The sequence below is a fragment of the Pongo pygmaeus genome, chromosome 8 (genome assembly GCF_028885625.2).
Source record: "Pongo pygmaeus isolate AG05252 chromosome 8, NHGRI_mPonPyg2-v2.0_pri, whole genome shotgun sequence".
NCBI lineage: Eukaryota > Metazoa > Chordata > Mammalia > Primates > Hominidae > Pongo > Pongo pygmaeus.
Window position 1 is genome coordinate 51,257,125 of NC_072381.2, and position 19,903 is coordinate 51,277,027.

Consider the following 19,903-nt stretch of genomic DNA (forward strand, 5'->3'; position numbering starts at 1 on the left):
CTCATAATAGGGAATAAGTCTCACGAAATCTGATGGTTTTATAAGGGGAAACCCCTTTCACTTGACTCTCATTTTCTTCTCCTTTCTGCTGCCATGTGAGACGTGCCTTTCACCTTCTGTCATGATTGTGAGGCCTCCTCAGCCACGTGGAACTGTGAGTCCATTAAACCTCTTTCTTTTGTAAATTGCCCAGTCTTGGGTATGTCTTTATCAGCAGCGTGAAAACAGACTAATACAACTACACAAAAAAGTCAGTGCATCAAAACAGAAAGAAGCCCCAGCAGTACATTTGAAATTACATTTTATTTAAACAGGTAAAATTGTATATATCCTTTTAAAATGAAAATACAAGTAAGTGAATCAATAATACAAATGTTTATAGCAGTAATTAAAATACAGGTAACATTTACCAGTGTGAAAATATCAGAATTCCAATCACACTTGGATCTTCAATGATTGAAGTGTGCATTCCACACAGCAGGGGCTGGTACATTGAAGATAAATTCCTCCTCTGGATGTGCCATCCTCAGTCAAGTTCTTCCTCATCACCATCCATCAGTTCACACAGTGGGGTAGCTGGCTGCTGTGGCAATTCCACAGTTGTTCTTCCGGTCTTTGGCCATCTTTATGTAGCCATCCATGCCCCAGTTTTTACCCCAGCTGAAAGGAGAGCAGGTTTTCCATTTCAGTGGAAGGATAAAGCACATTGGGTTATTAACTTAAACAGTGTGCCAGAAGCCACAGGCTTAACATAAAGAATCAGGAGATGCTAATGTTCCTGTTCATCCCTTATAAATTCTTGAGTCAAAACCTGCATATTACTTTGATCCCAGACCTAAAACTGTGACCTTTCACAGAACTGCAAAATCAGAAACAGAAAAAGGACAGGATGTCTTTCTACCCAGATATGCTTCAGAATTAAGAAAATGTTCAGAATTTAGACATGCAATGGTACAAATACCATATTAATATCCCCAGCATGCTCGTGACAGTATCTTGACGTTACAATCAATCATTAATATTCTGTGTTCTGCCTAAGGGGGATAATGACTTCTGGGATTTCAGAAATGTGATCAAGGGCTTGTGGTATGTAAATACTGATTGCAAAAAAGAATTCCCTTTTGAATTTCAAATATAAGTCTTTCTGGCAATTTATACCTGTTCTTCACCGGCCAATATTTATTGTTATCTGAGTCTGCTCCTTCATAGCTGTAGTCAACCACCAGCGTAGCATGATCCAGGCCTTCAGGGTCACAGCATGGCTCAAAATAAATTCCTGAGAGAATAAAATGAAGGCTGGGTGAGAAGTTCCCAAAGACACCTGACAGTAACCCACCCTGTCACCCACAGGGAGGGAGGCATCTCTAAAATCAGTGAAATGACACACAGTCCAGATCGGGCTTAACAAGGTCTATTGTTATCAAGGCTAGGGGATCAGGCTCTCATTCACCACTAGCAGAAATAGAAATTAGCATAAGTCCCTCATAAAAAAACTTTCCTACAGGCATAAAAGACCACTCATTTTAAGCTTGTAATTCTACTCTAGAATATCAATCTTAAAAATAGCGCAGAACACCAAAATCCTTGACTCAAAAGGCTCTTTTCAGATTTAATCACAGAAGTAAAAATCTTTGGGAAAATTCTAAGAATACAACAATTAGAGAATATTTAAGTAAATTAAACTATACTATAAATAACATAGCTATTTATAAAAAGTTATGAAGTACAGGTATTCATGGAGATACGCTCAATGTAATATCAAATAGAAGCATTGGGTATGATTATTGCATGTATAGAGTCCATCATGCTGGTGTGTCATTGGTGGTTTACTTTGTTTCTGCAATAATTTCTATGAAGAAAGATGCTTACCTTTTTTATAGAACTGGAAGGAGACATGGCTTGCATCAACAGCAACAGAGATGGGGCCCACAGTTGCCACTGCCTTCGCCAGGTCCTTCTCCCATGAAGGGATGTCCGCAAAGCCAGTGTCATTAGCAGCAGAATACTTGGGATTGTACCTACAGGTTTTAACCTTTTAAAGGTAAAGAGGGAGGCGACTTGATTACTACCATCCTTCTCCTGGGGAACGTGAGTCAGAACCACAACACTCAGCAGTTTGCAGCATAGAATTTCCAAGTAAACACTGTTACAAATCATCCAAGGAAGTGAAATGTTATTATTAATAGTTAATTTGAAACTGAAAATTAGCTCAGTTCTCTTCAGCGAGACATCTAGGTTTACTTTCTGTAAGACATTTTTCACAATGGAGACATCTGTATTATATGTAGAATGGTTTGTATATCCTCCATGTTACACAGAAGCAAGAACAGCTGCATGTTAACCATGTAATCACAAAACTCTGCAAAGGCTATAATTTATAATGACAACACTGTCACTTTGCAGATAGAGATTCCACCATCTAAAACGTGAATTCTGAAAAGTGTCTGTTATCTCTGAAAGTGTCCCAGTGAAACAAAGCAGGAATGGCAGCAAGAAAAGGAGCTCCATTTACCTTTCCTTCATATGAATAGGATGCCTCAGAGTCCAGGCCTCCGTTCTCCTGAACATACTGGAAGGAATTATCCATGAAGCCACCATTGCAGCCCTCATTGCCTTGAGGCCCAGAGCAGTCTACCAGATTCTGCTCACTCAGTGAGGTAAGTTTGCCTGTTTTCCAGAACATCTGCCCTTCCAGAGCACCAGTTGCACTAAAAGCCCAACAAGAGCCACACTGAGCCTGAAAAGAGAATAAAAAAGCTGATATCCACACACACACACACACACACACACACACACACACACACACACAGAGCAAGACTTTTAACAACAGCTCATGTATCTAAATACTCCTTTAAAAAGTGAACTGCATGTTGCTGCACAGTCTACCATAGCACAAATGTCAATTGCTTCTTGGCTTTCCTGGGGTGATGGGAGGTCTGAACCCAACACAGTCTCACCTGATCCTTCACAGGAGTCACGTAGCCTTTCTCTCTCCAGTCCACAGATGTGGAGATCTCAAGAAGCAGGTGTTCCTGGAACTCTTTCCCCTTCCTGTGCTTCTGGTATTGAAAACCATTCATCACCTGCCTGAATTCTTCATTGGTCTTCAAAGAAAAGTAAATAAAATGTTAAGAAGCAAGAGATTAATTTGGTAAAGAACTGAGGAGGGGAAGCACAGAGTTGGGCAGCCCACAGCATACTTACCATGTCTCCAAAGGCGTTCATGGCCATTGTGAAGCTGTGTTTCCCTCAGCTGTATTCCTGATTGTGCTGCTCAATCATCTTCATGTTCTTCTCCCACACTGCTCTCCTCCATCCTTCTTCATTCTAAAGGCAAACATGTAACTGATGCTGTTTATTTCTTTTCTTTTTTTTTTTGAGATGGAGTCTCGCTCTGTTGCCCAGGCTGGAGTGCAGTGGCACGATCTCGGCTCACTGCAAGCTCCGCCTCCCGGGTTCACACCATTCTCCTGCCTCAGCCTCCCAAGTAGCTGGAACTACAGGTGCCTGCCACCACACTAACTTTTTGTATTTTTTTTTAGTAGAGACGGGGTTTCACCGTGTTAGCCAGGATGGCCTCGATCTCCTGACTTTGTGATCTGCCCGCCTCGGCCTCCCAAAGTGCTGGTATTACAGGCATGAGCCACCGTGCCCTGCCAATGCTATTTATTTCTAATTAAAATCCAACATATGCTAACCAAGTGAATCTTCAGACAGAGATGTAAGAGTAACCATGTCCAGGGAAGGCTTGACACTTCTGGGAGATGTTCTCCAAGCTGAGACACAACAAGGGTGTATGCCTATATCGTGCTCATAATCAGTGCTATTAAGTTATTGCGTTAGGCTATTGGTAGGAGCCAGCCTCTAGAAGCCACTCTCTGGCCATATGATCCCGATAGCAAGGCCCATCTCTCTGGGGTTCCCCTGGACAGTTTCAGATGCCACCAACCATGCCATATAATCTCTTGTGCTTTGCCTTCCACTTGGTCCACTGTGCATCTAAACTGTGGTCACGTGTTAGAGCAGCTGAGGCAATTCCCCGGCAAAAGGCAGCCAGGAGGAGTGAAGGATTCATGTTTCAAAAATCTAGGAAGGGAAAAGAAATGAGGATCTGATTAGACCGATCCTAAAAAGCCATTTTACTGCCCCCTGAGAAACTGGGGCCACCATGGTAGAATAAAAAGATTTAAATTCTTCTTCCAAGCATTTACCTAAGGACTGTGGAAGAGGCCAAGGATGTGGCTGGAGAAAAACGGGACAAGTGGAGGTGTTGGATGGACCCACCAAAATGAAAAGCAGCCTGTCCAGAGCTGTAGGAGTTGAAACAGTTTTATGGGATGATAACTTAGGCTATGAAAAGGATAGGAAGGTACCTTACGGGCGAGAAGCTTAAGGCAACAACCAGGATACTAGGAAACTGTTGCCCCACGTTTCGTACCAATTGTGCTGAGGTCATCCAGGCAAAACCTCACTAATGAAGACATCTAATTTCAAGAAGGGACAAAGGGATCCCCAATAATTGGGAAGTCACTTCACACCTTGTTCTTGGCTAATACACAGCAGAAGGTGAAGTATGTTTTCCAAACGCCCCTTGTAATGAAACAGTTCTTGAATGTCTTTCCAGGAGAAACTGGGAAGGAGAGCACCTATCTACCGCCGCTCCCGCAGTCCTGCAGTCCTGCAGGTGGGCCAGTCCTGCCAACACTCCAACTCCCCTCACAGAGCATAAACTGAATCAGGTGGCCGAACCACCGGAAGCCAGAGTCCCCAGTGTCCGCGCCCACACCGGGGAAGGCAGCTTCCCAGGCTTTGGGCTGGGGACCCACGCCAGGTCCCCTGCCTCTGGCTCCCGCCCTCCGCTCATGCTCACTGTGGCCCCAGGACGTGGGCGATGTTGCAGGGAGCAAGGGGCGCGCCTCTGCCTGATTTGCCGGGGTCGAGCCTCCCTGTCCTACCCCACCAGCCCTGGGAATACTGCGGCCTGGCACTCCCGAAAATCCCTCACTCACAGAGCTGAAGGACTTGCTGTGTCCCTGGCGGCCCCTGTCCAATCTTAGCCCACTGGGGTCTCAGCTGCAGTAGCCACAGGTGGACAGGCACAGTGGGCAGGTGATAGGTCTAGGAGTCTCCTGTCGCCTAAGGCCGCCCGAAAGCAGCTAATTGACCTCTAAAGCCCCTAGACCCCCCTGCCCCCTTGCAGACCAGGCAGGCCCGCCCCCACCGTTTGCTCACGCTGCGATTGGCTGCGCCAGCTGCTGGGCGGGGCCTCCCGGCGTGATGACTCCTGGCATGTGGAGCAGCACAGTCCCCTTGCCTCAGTGGAACCGGGGGAGGGGAGCTGGGGGCTACGAAGAGAAGGGTCGTAGGTCTCCCTGGAGGGTTCGGATCAACTAAGTACCCTATTTAATGCCCTGGGCGGGTGGTTTATGAAAAGAAGTTTACAGGAGCCCTGTGTGCATTTTCAGCCTAACCCTGCTTTTCCCTTAGGCCTAGAATTTTTGATTAAAATCTCCTGCAGGGCAGAGAGCCAGAGGACTCTAGTCCAGTGGTTCCTGTTTAGTCCACAGCAAAGGTGGGGCCGGTTGGAAGAAGGCACAGCCTGCAAGCAGAAGACTTATCTCCCAATTAAGGGTGTAGAAGAATCTGGGCGTGTTGCTGGTGGCTCATGCCTGTAATCCCAGCACTTTGGGAGGCTGAGGCAGGCAGGTCACTTGAGCCCAGTAGTTCGAGAACAGCGTGGGCAACCTGGCGAAGCCCCGTCTCTACTAAAAATACAAAAATTAGCTGAGTGTGGTGGCCCGCGCCTGTGGTCCCAGCTAGTCAGGAGGTTGAGGCACCAGCATCGCCGAGCCCGGAAGGTTGAGGCTATAGTGAGCCGAGATCGAACCACTGCACTCCAGCCTGGGCGAGAGGAGACCTTGTCTCAAAAACAAAAAAACAGCAGACAAAAAAAAAAAAAACAAAAACTGGTAGGAAAACGCACCCTCAAAACACATGATGAGATGGTCGAGACCAGACCCTAGGAGGGTGGGAACTGGCTGGGTGGGTATCCAGAGACCATGGGCGTTTCATAATGCATTGTTTCCTGTCTCCTCCACTCAGCGATTCTTCCTCCCCTGAAGTCTTGCATTAAGTAAGTGAATTAATCAATCATCAAGAGTTAATGAAGCTCTGACTTTGTACTTATTGTCCTTTCCTTGGTACAGTTGGGCACTGCCTTAGAAACAATCTCCAGGTAACTTTCCCAACTGCTTTTGTGAGGCCCAGTTTTCCATTTTAAAATCTAAGATTACCTCGGTAATCTTGCTTTTACACAAGTGGGCATGGAGCCTGACAGATGTATTTAAACTAAGTTATGGACAAGCTGCCTGGTGCATTAGGTAGCATAGGAGCTAACCTCGTGGGACATCTCCCCACGTTCGTAATATTCACCCCTACATCTGTAATCAATAAATGCTTGTTTGGAGGCCATAGAAACTCTTCCTGAGATCTGACCTGCGTCTTCTGCCATCTGCCTGATTTCTCCCCATAGAATAGGAAAACACTGTGTAGGAGATATTGTGAATAGAAATAGGAATATAGGCCAGGCGTGGTGGCTCATGCCTGTAATCCCAGCACTTTGGTTGGCCAAGGCGGGTGGATCACCTGAGGTCAGGAGTTCGAGGCCAGCCTGGCCAACATGGCGAAACCCTGTCTCTGCTAAAAATACAAAAATTAGCCAGGCATGGTGGCGGGTGACTGTAATCCTAGCTACTCAGGAGGCTGAGGTAGGAGAATTGCTTGAACCCAGGGAGGCAGAAGTTGCAGTGAGTGAGATGGCACCATTACACTCCAGCCTGGGCAACAGAGTGAGACTCTGTCTCAAAAAGAAAAAAAAAATTACAAAAATTAGCTAGGCATGGTGGTGGGCGCCTGTAATCCCAGCTACTCAGGAGCCTGAGGCAGGGACAATGGCTCAAACCTGGGAGGCAGAGGTTGCAGTGAACCGAAATTGCACCACTGCACTCCAGCCTGAGAGACACAGCGAGACTCCATCTCAAAAAAAAAAAAAAAAAATATATATATATAAATAGAAAATACAGTGATTCAAATAAGCAATTGTTACTTCCTCAGATCAGAACTGTGAGTTCTATACTAGACTCTCACATGTTATTTCCTCTGGTATCTTAGCAATGATTCTGAATAAAGATCAGACTCCTTAGTCATCAGGTGGGATAGTTCTCAATAATAGAAGCTGGGTTCTCAGGGGATCCTGTGGATATGAGGATGAAGGTTAGAAGCACTTGGGACCATACCTGCAGGTCTGATTTGAGGACAATGAGACCAAGACAGGAAGGCAGCAACTGCTGAGGGGCTGGGGGTGGGAGAAGGGAGGAAACAGGACACAAGAAAATAAGTATAAACCACCAGACTGCAGTCAGTGATCAACAAAAGTTCTGAAGTTTTTATTGAGAAGATTTCCCTGGTTTGGGGTTTTGAAGAGATTATATAATGGATTCGGGTTGCTTGATTTTTTTCATTCTTTTTCTTTTAACTTGGTCTCAATTATTTTGTAAAAAAAAAAAAAAAAAAAAAAAAAAAAAAAAAAAAAGAATGTCTTATGTGCACCTTTAGAACTGGCGAATGAATGAACCTCACTTTTTAAATAACTGAGATTGTCACTGAAGCACTGTCACCTGATTTAGGCTTAAAAATCTGACACTGAATTTATCCTAGATGATAAAGTGCAAGTCTCTTGTCTCCTAGAAATGATCAGGCAAGGAAACGCCCAGGAGGCCCAGGGCAAAATGCCCTTCTGGAAGCTGGTGGGGTAGAAAGATGCTGAGGCCCAATATGGTCCCTGGAGCATGCATTCTGTGTGGTGACAGAAATTGTTTGTTTGACCATACATTAGTCAGCCTTCTGAATCTTCTGCTAAACCCATCTGTGCACTTTTTGTAAAATTCAGTTTTAGCAAATTACCCTGCTAAGTCAGTTTAGCTGGCAGCAATCCCCATCCACCATATACTGATCAGGGTCCTCATTCCCCACCATCCCGCAGCTGATGTCAGATAACCTTGGCCTGTGCTCAGCGAGAATCTCGTTAGGTCAGTTTAGCCAGAATCCTCCCTTACCCTTGATGTTCCCTCGTAGTCATTTCCTATCTGCTAACCCCCATCCTCCTCCTTGACTATAATTCCCACTTCCTTGTGCTGAATTCAGAGTTGAGCACAATTGCTCTCCCCACTGTAAGAACTACTTGCAGTGCTTCTAGACCTACGTATGTGAACCTGTTTCTTTAACAGTGACTCACCTGTCTTTTTCTCCTCTCAACTTGACACTAGCTGAGGCTTATCCGCATCAAAGTGGAGGGACTGGCCCCGGGGGATCCTCGGGGCTTCACCTTGATGGCCTGCAGGCTCACATTCCACTTTTTCTGGTGCCTTCTGGCTCCCAGAGTCCAGTTTGCCAAACAAGTGATGGAGGTTGGAAGCAGAGATGAGGTGACAGAGGTGAAGGAGGGTAAACTCTTTTCTAAGCCCTACTTGCCTGGCATGCATTTAAGTTTTTAGAAAGGAACCTGACCCCACCCTTTATTTTGTATCTCCCACTGCCATGACCAGCCTTATCTGTAAAAATGGGACATAGAAGAGCCCCCATCTCCTAGGGCAGTGGTTTTTAGCAGGGGGTCACTGAGCAGTAGCACCTGCATCTCTTGGGAACTTGTTAGAAAGGAAATTCTGGACTGGGGGTGGTGGATCATGCCTGTAATTCCAGCACTTTGGGAGGCTGAGGCTGGCAGAACACGAGGTCAAGAGATGAAGACCATCCTGGCCAACATGGGGAAATCCCGTCTCTACTAAAAATACAAAAATTAGCTGGGCATGGTGGTGTGCACCTGTAGTCCCAGCTACTTGGGAGGCTGAGGCAGGGGGATCGCGTGAACCTGGGAGGCGGAGGTTGCAGTGAACCAAGATCCTGCCATTGCACTCCAGCCTGGGTGACAGAGCAAGACTCTGTCTCAAAAAAAAAAAAAATTAATTCCTGGAAATGGATTAGCTTGCTGACAAGAGTTATTCCATTGCGTGTTTCTACCTGCAATACCTCAGGATGCCCATTTTCTCATGATTTATAAACTAACTCATTTTATAGATGTAATTTTCATACATTTGGGGGTATCTTTCTAACTTCATTATTATTACTTCAAGGTGTTATTATTTCCCCATCATCATCATGGTCATTATCATAACTAGTTGGTGCTAACAGTAGTCACCCTGCATTGAGAACCCATGCTCCAGGCCCTTTCCACATAGACTTGATTTAATTCCATTCACTCCTCACAAAAATCGTCTGAAAGAAAGAATCACTAAGCCATTGTATAATTGAAACACAACAGGCAAGTGACTTGTGTGCCCTTGGGCAGGTAATTTAAACACTCTGTGCCCCCAAGTTCCAATAGATAAATGTAAATAATAATATCTTTCTTACCTACTACATGGGGATTTGTCAACAGTTAAAGTACTGTACATTTGTGAGGTATTTCATGGCACCTGTGAATTGCTCATGTGATGACATAGTGTGCTTCCAGCGTCAGTGTGCTGGGAAGGAGACAGAATAGGAAGAGGACTGAAAAGATGCCGAGTCTGGTGCAGGGTATCCTGGGGAAAACACCTCCTGTTTGTCCAACAGCGATTGGCCACACATTGAAGACACACTACCTGCCTGTGAACTGGGGTGACCCTGTTGAAATCTTGTGGAAAGCTTGAGATGCTCCTTAGAAGGTGTTTATCCCTCGAGCTGGCACAAATGTGGTTTGTTGTTCAGTTTTTCCTTCTACTCTGCCTCTATCTGGTACAAAACGGAATTGAAGAGGATATAAACCAGCAAGGAACAATCTGAAATCAGAATGGTGACAATGGGAGAAAGTAATCTTGGTTCAACCCAATGTTGACCTGAAGTCTCTTTTTAAAGACTACTAACAGGAACAAAATTGCATAACAATCTTCCTATGATAATTTCAAGTTCCAGAATTTCTCTATGGAACTTTCAAATTTCACCTCTGTTAACTCATGGAATTTTCCCTAGAATCTGCAAATTCCCAAAGTCTTTGGAGGTTTGATGATCACTCACCGGTCAGCGGTACTATAAAAGGATTCTGGGGAGTTTGACTCTGGTCAGCAAAGGCTCTTCCGAATCTTCAGTCTGATTCTGAGATTCCCCAGGGAGAACTGGAGCCTTTCTTAACAGCTCTTGATTGGAAAGACCATCTGCTTCATCCTCTCTTGCAACAGAAATAGCCATTGTGAAGCTCCATGGGGAGGCACAATGAGTTTATTCTAGCATGTGTGACTCAGGTCATTTTGTTCCGTGGTTTCCAGTTGTGGGGACTTGGCAAGGTCACACGCCTCCCTGATCCTCAGTTTCATCAGTCAGAAAATGAAGATAACAATTCTACTTGCCTCATAGGATTGTTGTGAAGATTAAATGAGACATGTAAACATTTGCTTATAGTAATTTCACACCACTTTATTATGGAATCAAAGACAGAATTCTTACACAGGTCTTGGTTAGTTAAGAAAACATCCATTCAAAGATTTGATTCACAGGACACCCTCACTGCCTTTCTCTTTGTCCTCACTGTCTTGCTTCATTGCCCAGGCTGGAATGCAGTGGCGCGATCTCAGCTCACTGCAACCTCTGCCTCCCAGGCTCAAGAGGTTCACCCACCTCAGCCTCCGAGTAGCTGCAATTACAGCCATGCACTGCCACACCCGGTTAATTTTTGTATATTTTGTAGAGACGGGGTTTTGTCATGGTGCCCAGGCTGGTCTTGAACTCCTGGGCTCAAGCAATCCACCTGCCTCAGCCACCCAAAGTACTGGGATTATAGGCATGAGTCACCATGCCTGGCCCTCACTTACTTTCGTACTTCCCATGAGGCAGGTTACCAAATTGGTGAAATTAACCATAACGTCATTGTGATGGGCAAGCAGATATATTAAAAGCAAAGATACAGCAGGTTAACATTATTAAATTTTGCTCATCCCAGGACAAACCGGGCCACAGGAGGCCTTTGCCAGTATTCTGAAAAGTGTTGTGACCATCTCCTTTAAAGCTCAGTTAAAGGTTTCTGGCTGGACTCCAGGCTGCTTCAAGCTGTTTACTCATCTTTATCATTCTTTAAGGAGGGACCCAGACACAGTGTGCAGAGGCCTGAATCCTCTAGACCATTCTCTCTCCACCATGAGTCCTGCCGCAGGGATCTTTCCAGCTCCCTTTGGCCTTATGAACCAGAAAATCAGGCTAGAGCCTAAAAAGAACAGACATTTCAGAATCAGGCCTATTCTGCGACTGTATGGGGGAGCTGAAGGACACAATGGGCTTTCTGTATTGGAGACTACCCATCATACTCTCTCTTACCAGGGAGAAAGAACAGATGCTGTGTGATTTTGCAGTCTATGATTTGGCTTCTCATTCTCGCTGCTCTCTACATCTCATTATTTACTTCACTCCTCTGAAAAAAATTCTCCCTAACAGGCTCAGTACCCAACTTCTGGGTATTGCTGCCCACATTTGCCTTGGTTCTACCTTTTCAGATTGCAGGATCCTGAGGTTTTGCTTGGAGCGGCTCAGATTCTCCACTAGATCTAAGATCTCACCTAGTCCTGAGGATTTCCTTAAAGGGAAGGGAAAGATAGATAGATAGATAGATAGATAGATAGATAGATAGATAGATAATAGACAGACAGACAGATAGATAGATAGATATAGATAGATAGATAAATAGATAGATAGTTGCTGCCTTTGCTCTACAGCATCTGCTTGGTGAAGAGGCTCAGGATCTGGATCCTGGCCCCTCAGCTCTCAGGAACCCCATTCCCCCCTGACAGGGGTGGGAAGTTCATACTATTATTCATTAAGAAATTTGAAAACAATCATTCAGGAATTTTAGGTCAAGAGCTGGAAAACCCCAAGCCTCTGTCACCTGAGCAAAGGGAGATACTGTGAGCACCTGAAGGATATACCCATGTTCCACCACCTGCCTGAAGAAGCCTGTGGTTCTTGTCAGCTTCTCAAGGGTGAAGCACAGATAATTTTCCGCTCGAGCAGAAGAGCAGACCAAAGAGCTCATTGACTCAAGGAGCATCATGGCAACTGAGCTGCACCTGGAAGAGAAGAATCCAGGGTGTGATCCACAGCCAAGGCCTGAAGCAGTGGGGCCCATACTTGACCTCTCCAGGGTGAGTCATGACCCAAGTGCTGGGCTTTAGCCCATGAGTGGTCCCTTTTGCCATTTCCAGTTTCCTCCCAAAGAGAGGCCAGTGTTGGTGATTTCATTTCTCATAATCTCCTTAGGAGCACAGGTTTTGGTTTGTGCCTTTTTTGGATCAGGTTCCCTGCATTGCAGTTGCTATAATTAAAACTATTAGCAACAACACAGCATCACAGAAGCAAGTTAGTTGCTAATGGAGTTTGCTGATAATGCTATCTTCTAGAGACCACTCTAGTAACTGGAGAGCCTTGGTGTAGAGCTGATGATAAAACCTATTCCTGCCTTTGTCAGTCATGAGGAGCATTTCCTTTCTAGACGGAGGAACCGAAACCCAGATGCCAGCCCAAATTTACCAAAAGCAGTCACTGGAATACTCATCACACCATCATGTCTCATCTTATCCCTTTCATTACCTTCAAATACAGCCCCATTTCCTCAGGACCAGAGCTCCCTTATGTGGGCAGCAGGACTAAGGCCCTTGAGTTACTTGTAGTGACTCCTTATTAAATGGAGGAATGTGCCAGTATTTTCAGCAAAACATGAATCTGATGAAACACTGACTGAACTGTCTCCTAGTTTCAAAACAAATTATCACCACTCAGGGCCTCTATTTAGGGCAATCAGAGTCAGAATTGGGAACACATCTTGTCCTCCTACCTTGATTAACAGTTAACTCTAATTGCAGGATGATGTTCAAATCCTCTCTCCTCTAATGTGCAGTTGTGAAGGATTTAGGCTCCACTGCTCCTGCATTTGGGTGGGGCCTGAATCACTTTCAGTCTAGCACAGGCAGGTCACTTTAGGCCTTCCCACCTCCATCAGCATCCTTCAATCCTCCCCTGACATCTCTCATTTATGCTTCCTATTGATTCAGAGGTCCCATCCTGAGTGGCTAAAAGAAACATTCATTAAACTTTCTACAAAGTCATGAATAATCCATGGATTACATTGAATTCATCCCTACTAAAACCATCTTCAGAAATTCAGATGTAGTAACCTTCTTTCTGAATTTTTTCTTTTCTTTTTTTTTTCTTTTGAGACGGAGTTTTGCTCTGTCTCCCAGGCTTGAGTGCAGTGGCGCGATCTCGGCTCACTGCAAGCTCCACCTCCTGGGTTCATGACATTCTCCTGCCTCAGCCTCCCAAGTAGCTGGGACTACAGGCGCCCGCCACCATGCTTGGCTAATTTTTTGTATTTTGTGTGGTAGAGACGGAGTTTCACTGTGTTAGCCAGGATGATCTTGATCTCCTGACCTCGTGATCCGCCCACCTCGGCCCACCTTGGCTCGGTATGAGCTACCGTGCCTAGCCAAGTATTCTATTCTTAATGAACACATATATGCACATTATATCTATTTTTTATAATACACATATTTAGAATTGAATGTCAGAGTACATATCAGTGTTGGAGGAAGAGAATAAGGTGGAAGCACAGAAAGTAAAACGGAAAAATAGGCACCAAAAAAGATTTGGAGAATGGCAGATGGCCAAGGAGATGCAGCTGGGAAGTGCCTCTTCCATGGAAAGGAACCCAAATATCTAGTAAAACTTCACATTTTAAACAGATCTTTTGAGGGAAACACTGGAAGTTGACACAGAGGTGACACTTCCAGTTGGTTGAAGAGGGAAGAAATGGGGCAGTCTGCTCAGAGTCACTAGACACCAGGACTGGCCCATATACCCTGAACAAACTCAAGGAAGGGGTGAGTGAAGGAACCGTGGGACACTACATTCCCATAATGTACCTCTGAGATCCTAGCTACACGAGTTTCTACAACCCTCATAGATCTTTGGACTGGTAGGAGAGCTGCCTCAAGCACATGCAGAGGCACAGTTTGAAGCCACACACAGCCCAGAAGGCTTTGTTGTGCTGTGCAGCTGCAGCAAAATGCAACCCTAGGTGCCCATCCCACAAGTCTCCATTTCATACTGAGAGGCTAAGCTCCTGCTGTCAGCCAGGCTGGGAGTGAGCCACGCCTGGCCTGCTCACATGCCCAAGATAGGCCCCATCACCAATGCTGTGTGATTAAGTTGCATCTGGTCCACATGCCCCCTTGCCTGTCAACCCCTTCCTGGACCTCATGCCTGGTCACGCCTGCAAGAGGGTGTCCACAGCACAGCATCCACTGCATAGCTTGAGTGTTTTGTTGACAGCCTGGGAAAAGTTCACCACCCTGTCCCCAAGTTGCAGCCAGTGCTTGAAGCTTAGAGGCCAGAGGACAAATTCGTGAGCCCAGTCCCAACTCCCCAAGACTCAAGTATACCACCCAGAGACATTGAGCTGAGATTCGTGACCTAATCTCAAGTGAAGGAGGATCCTCCATAGTCAGAATGCAGAGAAGGGTGTGGTATGGGTTCTCATGGGGGCATGGGAGCTGCACACCCCTCCCTTTGCAAGACCAGACCACGAAGAGTATGGCCTGATGGTGGTAGCTTCTTTCCCAGGGAGTGTCCTGGCACAGAATGCCTGGAGCAGCTCAACAATGTGGGAGCAGATGGCTTAGGGAAAGCCTAGTTGGTTGGGCTTGCCGCCAGGGCGAGTGTCTGTGGGAGATCTGCTGGGTCAGGGGAGTGTAAGCTAGGCAGACTCCATGGTTGCCTGCTGGGCTGAAAATCATGGGCTGCAGGCTCCATACTGGTGTTGCACCCATTGTGCCACTGCCCTGCTTGGAGATCCTCTACCCTTGAAATACTGCATCATCAGAGCAACTGCAGACATACCCTAAAACCTGCTCTGACTTTGGTAAGCACGGTGGACTGGTGGGTCTCTGGAGAGTTGTGTGTCCCTAGAGATGTAATCCTCAGTGTGGACTATCCTTAAGGGAAGGGGGATTGCAGCCTGCCAAAGCACAACATGAGACAAAGAAAATGTGGCCATGGCATAAGCCACTGAAAGGAGCACCACCAAGGCCCAGAACCAGACTTGGAGAAGGAATTATATCTCGCCTCCATCTCCCCTCCCCAGTGCACTGTTGCAGATGCAACTGTAGCTCTTCCCATAGTAGCCCAGAAAGCCTGCACTAGAAAGAAGTTGTTTCTCATGATTCTCCAGTGAGGGCAAGCATGCACCAAGACCCCCACCTGCCAGCTCTTACTCTTAAGTCCATCTACCAGATTGAAGATTGAGTTATACCGTTATATAAAAATACATTGCTAAAACAAGCAACATCTGTGAAAGCCACTGCAGCAACCTATCTGTAACCAAGGAACATATATGGAAACTTCACCCTCTGCAACTACCCAGAAATGAAGCCAATCAATCACATACACCACAGTCATACTTTCAAGGAGAATAAAAAATATAAAAGCCCTGTGATGGTTAATACTGAGTGTCAACTTGATTGTACTAAAGGGTGCAAAATATTGTTCCCGGGTGTGTTTGGAGGGTGTTGCCAAAGGAGATTAATATTTGAGTCTGGACTAGGAGAGGCAGAACCACCCTCAATCTGGGTGGGCACCATCTAATCAGCTGCCAGCACGGCTAGGACAAAGCAGGTAGGAGAAGGCAGAAAAGCAGACTTGCTGAGTCTCCTGGCTTTTATCTTTATCCTGTGCTGGATGCCTCCAGTTCTTCAGCTTTTGGACCCTTGGACTTACACCAGTGGTTTTCCAGGGGCTCTCAGGCCTTCAGACACAGACTGAAGGCTGCACTGTCAGCTTCCCTACTTTTGAGGTTTTGGGACTCGGACTGGCTTCCCTGCTCCTCAGCTTGCAGATGGCTTATTGTGGGACATTACCTTGTGTTCATGTGAGTCAATGATCCTTAATAAACTCCCCTTCAAATGTACATCTATCCTTTTACTTCAGTACCTATAGAGAACTCTGACTAATACAAACCCCATCTAAATGAAGCAAATTCAAAAAAGAAGTGTCAACTCCCACAGATAGAAAGGAATAAGCACAAGAACTCTGGCAATACACAAAGCCAGAGTGTTTTGTGATCTCCAAAGCCTCTCACTAGCTCCCTAGGAAAGGATCCTGACCAGATGTAAATGTCTGAAATGAGACACATAGAACTCAGAAGATGGATGTCAAGGAAAGTCAATGAGACATAAAACAAAATTGAAATCCAACGCAAAGAAACCAGAAAAACAGTCCAAGATTTGAAAGACAACATAGCTATATTAAGAAAGAGCCAAACTGAACTTCTGGAACTGAAAAATTCACTAAACAAATTTCAAAATGTAGTTGGGAGACTTAAAAACAGACTAGGCCCAGCAGAAGGAAACATTTCAAAGCTTGAAGACTGATTCTTCAAATTAACCCAGTCATGCAAAAATAAAGAAAAAATATTTTTTAAAAAGACAAAGCCTTCAAGAAATATGGGATTATGTAAAGAAACCAATTATACAACTTATTGGTATTCCTGAGAGAAAAGAAAGAGTAACCAACTTGGAAAACATATCTGAAGAAAAAATTCAAGGAAATATTCTCAATTTTGCTAGAGATGTTGACATGCATACACCAGAAATCCAGACAACCCCTGTTATATACTATAAAGACAGCCATCCCCAAGACACATAGTCATTAGACTATCCAAGGTTAACACACACAAAAAAACAAATCTCAGACACAGCTAGAGAAAAGAGCAACACTACCTACAAAGGGAACCCATCAGACTAACAGTGGACTTCTTAGAAGAAACCTTACAATCCAGCAGAGATTAGAGGTCTGTTTTTAGTACTCTAAAAGAAAAGACATTCCAGCACAAACATTCATATTCTTCAAAACTAAGCTTCATAAACGAAGGAGAAATTGAGTCTTTCTGAGTCAAGCAATTGGTAAGGGAGTTTATCACCACCAGACTAGCCCTGCAGAAATGCTTAAGGGAGTTCTAAATGTGGACATGAAAGAACACACAGAAAGAGTACAGTTAAGTACATAGTCCACAGACTCTATAAAGCAACTACACAATTGAGACTACAAAGAAATTAGCTAACAAAACTATGACAGGAACAAAATCTCACATATCAATGTTAACCTTGAACATAAATGGCCTAAATCCTTCACTTAAAAGACATAGAGTTGCGAATTGGAATAAAAAAATCAGAATCACCCATCTGCTGTCTTCAAGAGACTCATCTCACAAGTAATGACACTCATGGGTTCAAAGTAAAGGGATAGAGAAAGATTAATCATGCAAATGGAAAACAAAAAAGAGCAGGAGTTTCTATTCTCATATCAGAGAAAACAGATCTTAAGCCAAAAACAGAAACAAGGACAAAAAAATGTTATTGCACAATGACAAAGGGCTCAATTCAATAAGAATAATTAACTATCTTAAATAAATATGCAGCCAACATTAATTGGAGCACCAAGATACATAAAGAAATCACTACTAGACCTAAGAAAAGATGTAGACAGCCCCTCAGTAATAACTGGGAACTTCAACACCCCACTGACAGTGGTAGATAGATTATTGAGGCAGAAATCTAAACAAATAAATTCTGGACTTCAATTTGGCACTTGACCAATTGAACCTAATAGACATCTACAGAATACTCTACCCAACAACCACAATATATATCTATTTTTCTCATCTTCACATGGAACATACTCTAAGAGTGATCACATATGCAGTCATAAAGCAAGTGTCAAGAAATAAAAAAATCAAATAATATCAAGCATCTTCTTGGACCACAGTAGATTCAAAATAAAAATCTTTAGCAAGAGGAACTCTAAAACACAGACACACACACACAAACACACACGGAAACTAAACAAATTACTCTTGAATGATTTTTGTTTGGGTAAACAATAAAATTAAAGCAGAAATCAAAGAATTGTTTAAACAAATGAAAATAGAGACACAATGAACAAAAACCTCTGGGATGCAATAATAGCAGTTTAAAAAGGAAAGATTATAGTGCTAAATACCTACATCAAAAAGACAGAAATATCTCAAATTAACAACCTAACATTGCACCTAAAGCAAGTAGTAAAACAAGAAAAAAAAACTATATCCAAATATAGCATACATAAGAAAAGAAATAACAAAAATAAGAACAGGACTGAATAAAATTGAGACTCATAAATCCATACAAAGGATCAACAAAATGAAAAGTTGGTTCTTTGAAAGTTTAAACAAAATTGATAGACTGCTAGCAAGATTAAGAAAAAAGAAAAGATCCAAATAAGCACAATCAGCAATAACAAAGGCGACATTCAATCCAGTCCCACAGAGATTCAAAAGCTTCTCAGAGACTACTATGAACATTTCTATGTGCACAACTAGATAACCTAGAAGAAGTGAATACATTCCTGGAAACACACAACCTCCCAAGATTGAACCAGGAAGAACCTGAAACACTGAACAGACCAACAATGAATTACAGAATGAATTGAATAAGTAATAGAAGCCCGGGACTAGATGAATTCATAGCTGAATTCTACCAGACATACAAAGGGGGGCTCATGCCAGTCCTACTGAAACTGTTCCAAAAAATCGAGGATGAGAGATTCTCCTCTAACTTACTCTGCAAAACCTATATCATCCTGATACCAAAATATGGCAAATACACACACAAAAAACAAAACCCTAGGCCAATATATCTGATGAACATAGATGAAAAAATCTTCAACAAAGTACTTGCAAACCACATTCAACAGCACATCAAAAAGATAATACAATATCAAGTGAACTTTATTCCTGGGATGCAAGGGTTGTTCAAATATATGCAAATCAGTTACTGTGATTCACCACATAAACAGAATTAAAAATAAAAAAAATAAGATTATCTCAACAGATGCAGGTAAAACATTTGATAAAATCCAACATGCCTTCATAATTAAAACCCTCAATAGACTAGGCATTCAAAGAACATACCTAAAATAATAAGAACCATCTATTGACAAACCTAGTCTACATTATATTAAATAGGCAAAAGTTGGAAGAATTCCCATAAGAACAAGAACAATACAAGAATATCCACTTTCACCACTCTTATTCAACTTAATACTGGAAGCCCTAGCCAGAATGATCAGACAAAAGCAAGAAACAAAAGGCATCCAAATAGGAAAAGAGGAAATTAAATTTTATTTCTTCACTGATGATAGGATTCTATACCTAGAAACCCCTAATGATTCTGACCAAAGACTCCTATAATTCATTAAAAATTTCAGTAGAGTTTTAAGATAAGAAATCAATATACAAAAAGCAGTAGTATTTCTATACAATGCAATGTTCAAACTGAGAACCAAATCAAGAACACAATCCTATTTACAAGAGCCACAGGAAAGAAAAAAAAAAAAAAAGAAATACTTAGGAATATCTCTATCCAAGGAGGTAAAAGATCTCTTTAAGTAGAACTACAAAACACTGCTGAATGAAATCATAGATGACACAAACAAATGGAAAAATATTACATGCTTATGGATTGGAAGAATCAACATCATTAAAATGTCTTTACTGCCCAAAGCAATCTACAAATTCAAAGCAGTTCCTATCAAACTGCCAAAGTCATTTTTACACAGAATTAGAAAATCAATTCTAAAATTTGTTTTTAACTAAAAAAGAGCCTGAATAGCCAAAGCAATCTTAAGCTAAAAGAACAAAGGCAGGGGCAACACATTACCTGACTTCAAACTACAGTACAAGGCTACAATAACCAAAATAGCATGGTTTGGGTACAAAAATAGACACATAGACCAA

General features: G+C 43.4%; 1 protein-coding gene across 1 annotated transcript in view; it reads right to left on the reverse strand.

Moving 5' to 3' along the window:
• Positions 1 to 285: 285 nt before the first annotated feature.
• Positions 286 to 19,903, reverse strand: part of LOC129044937 (insulin receptor-like) — a 292,218-nt gene continuing 272,600 nt past the window's right edge. Inside the window, 6 exon segments of the mRNA XM_063669850.1 lie at positions 286 to 660; positions 1,159 to 1,276; positions 1,870 to 2,032; positions 2,513 to 2,737; positions 2,958 to 3,104; positions 3,205 to 3,327. Of these exon segments, the coding sequence (XP_063525920.1) occupies positions 561 to 660; positions 1,159 to 1,276; positions 1,870 to 2,032; positions 2,513 to 2,737; positions 2,958 to 3,104; positions 3,205 to 3,327 (876 nt within the window). The 3' untranslated portion in view covers positions 286 to 560.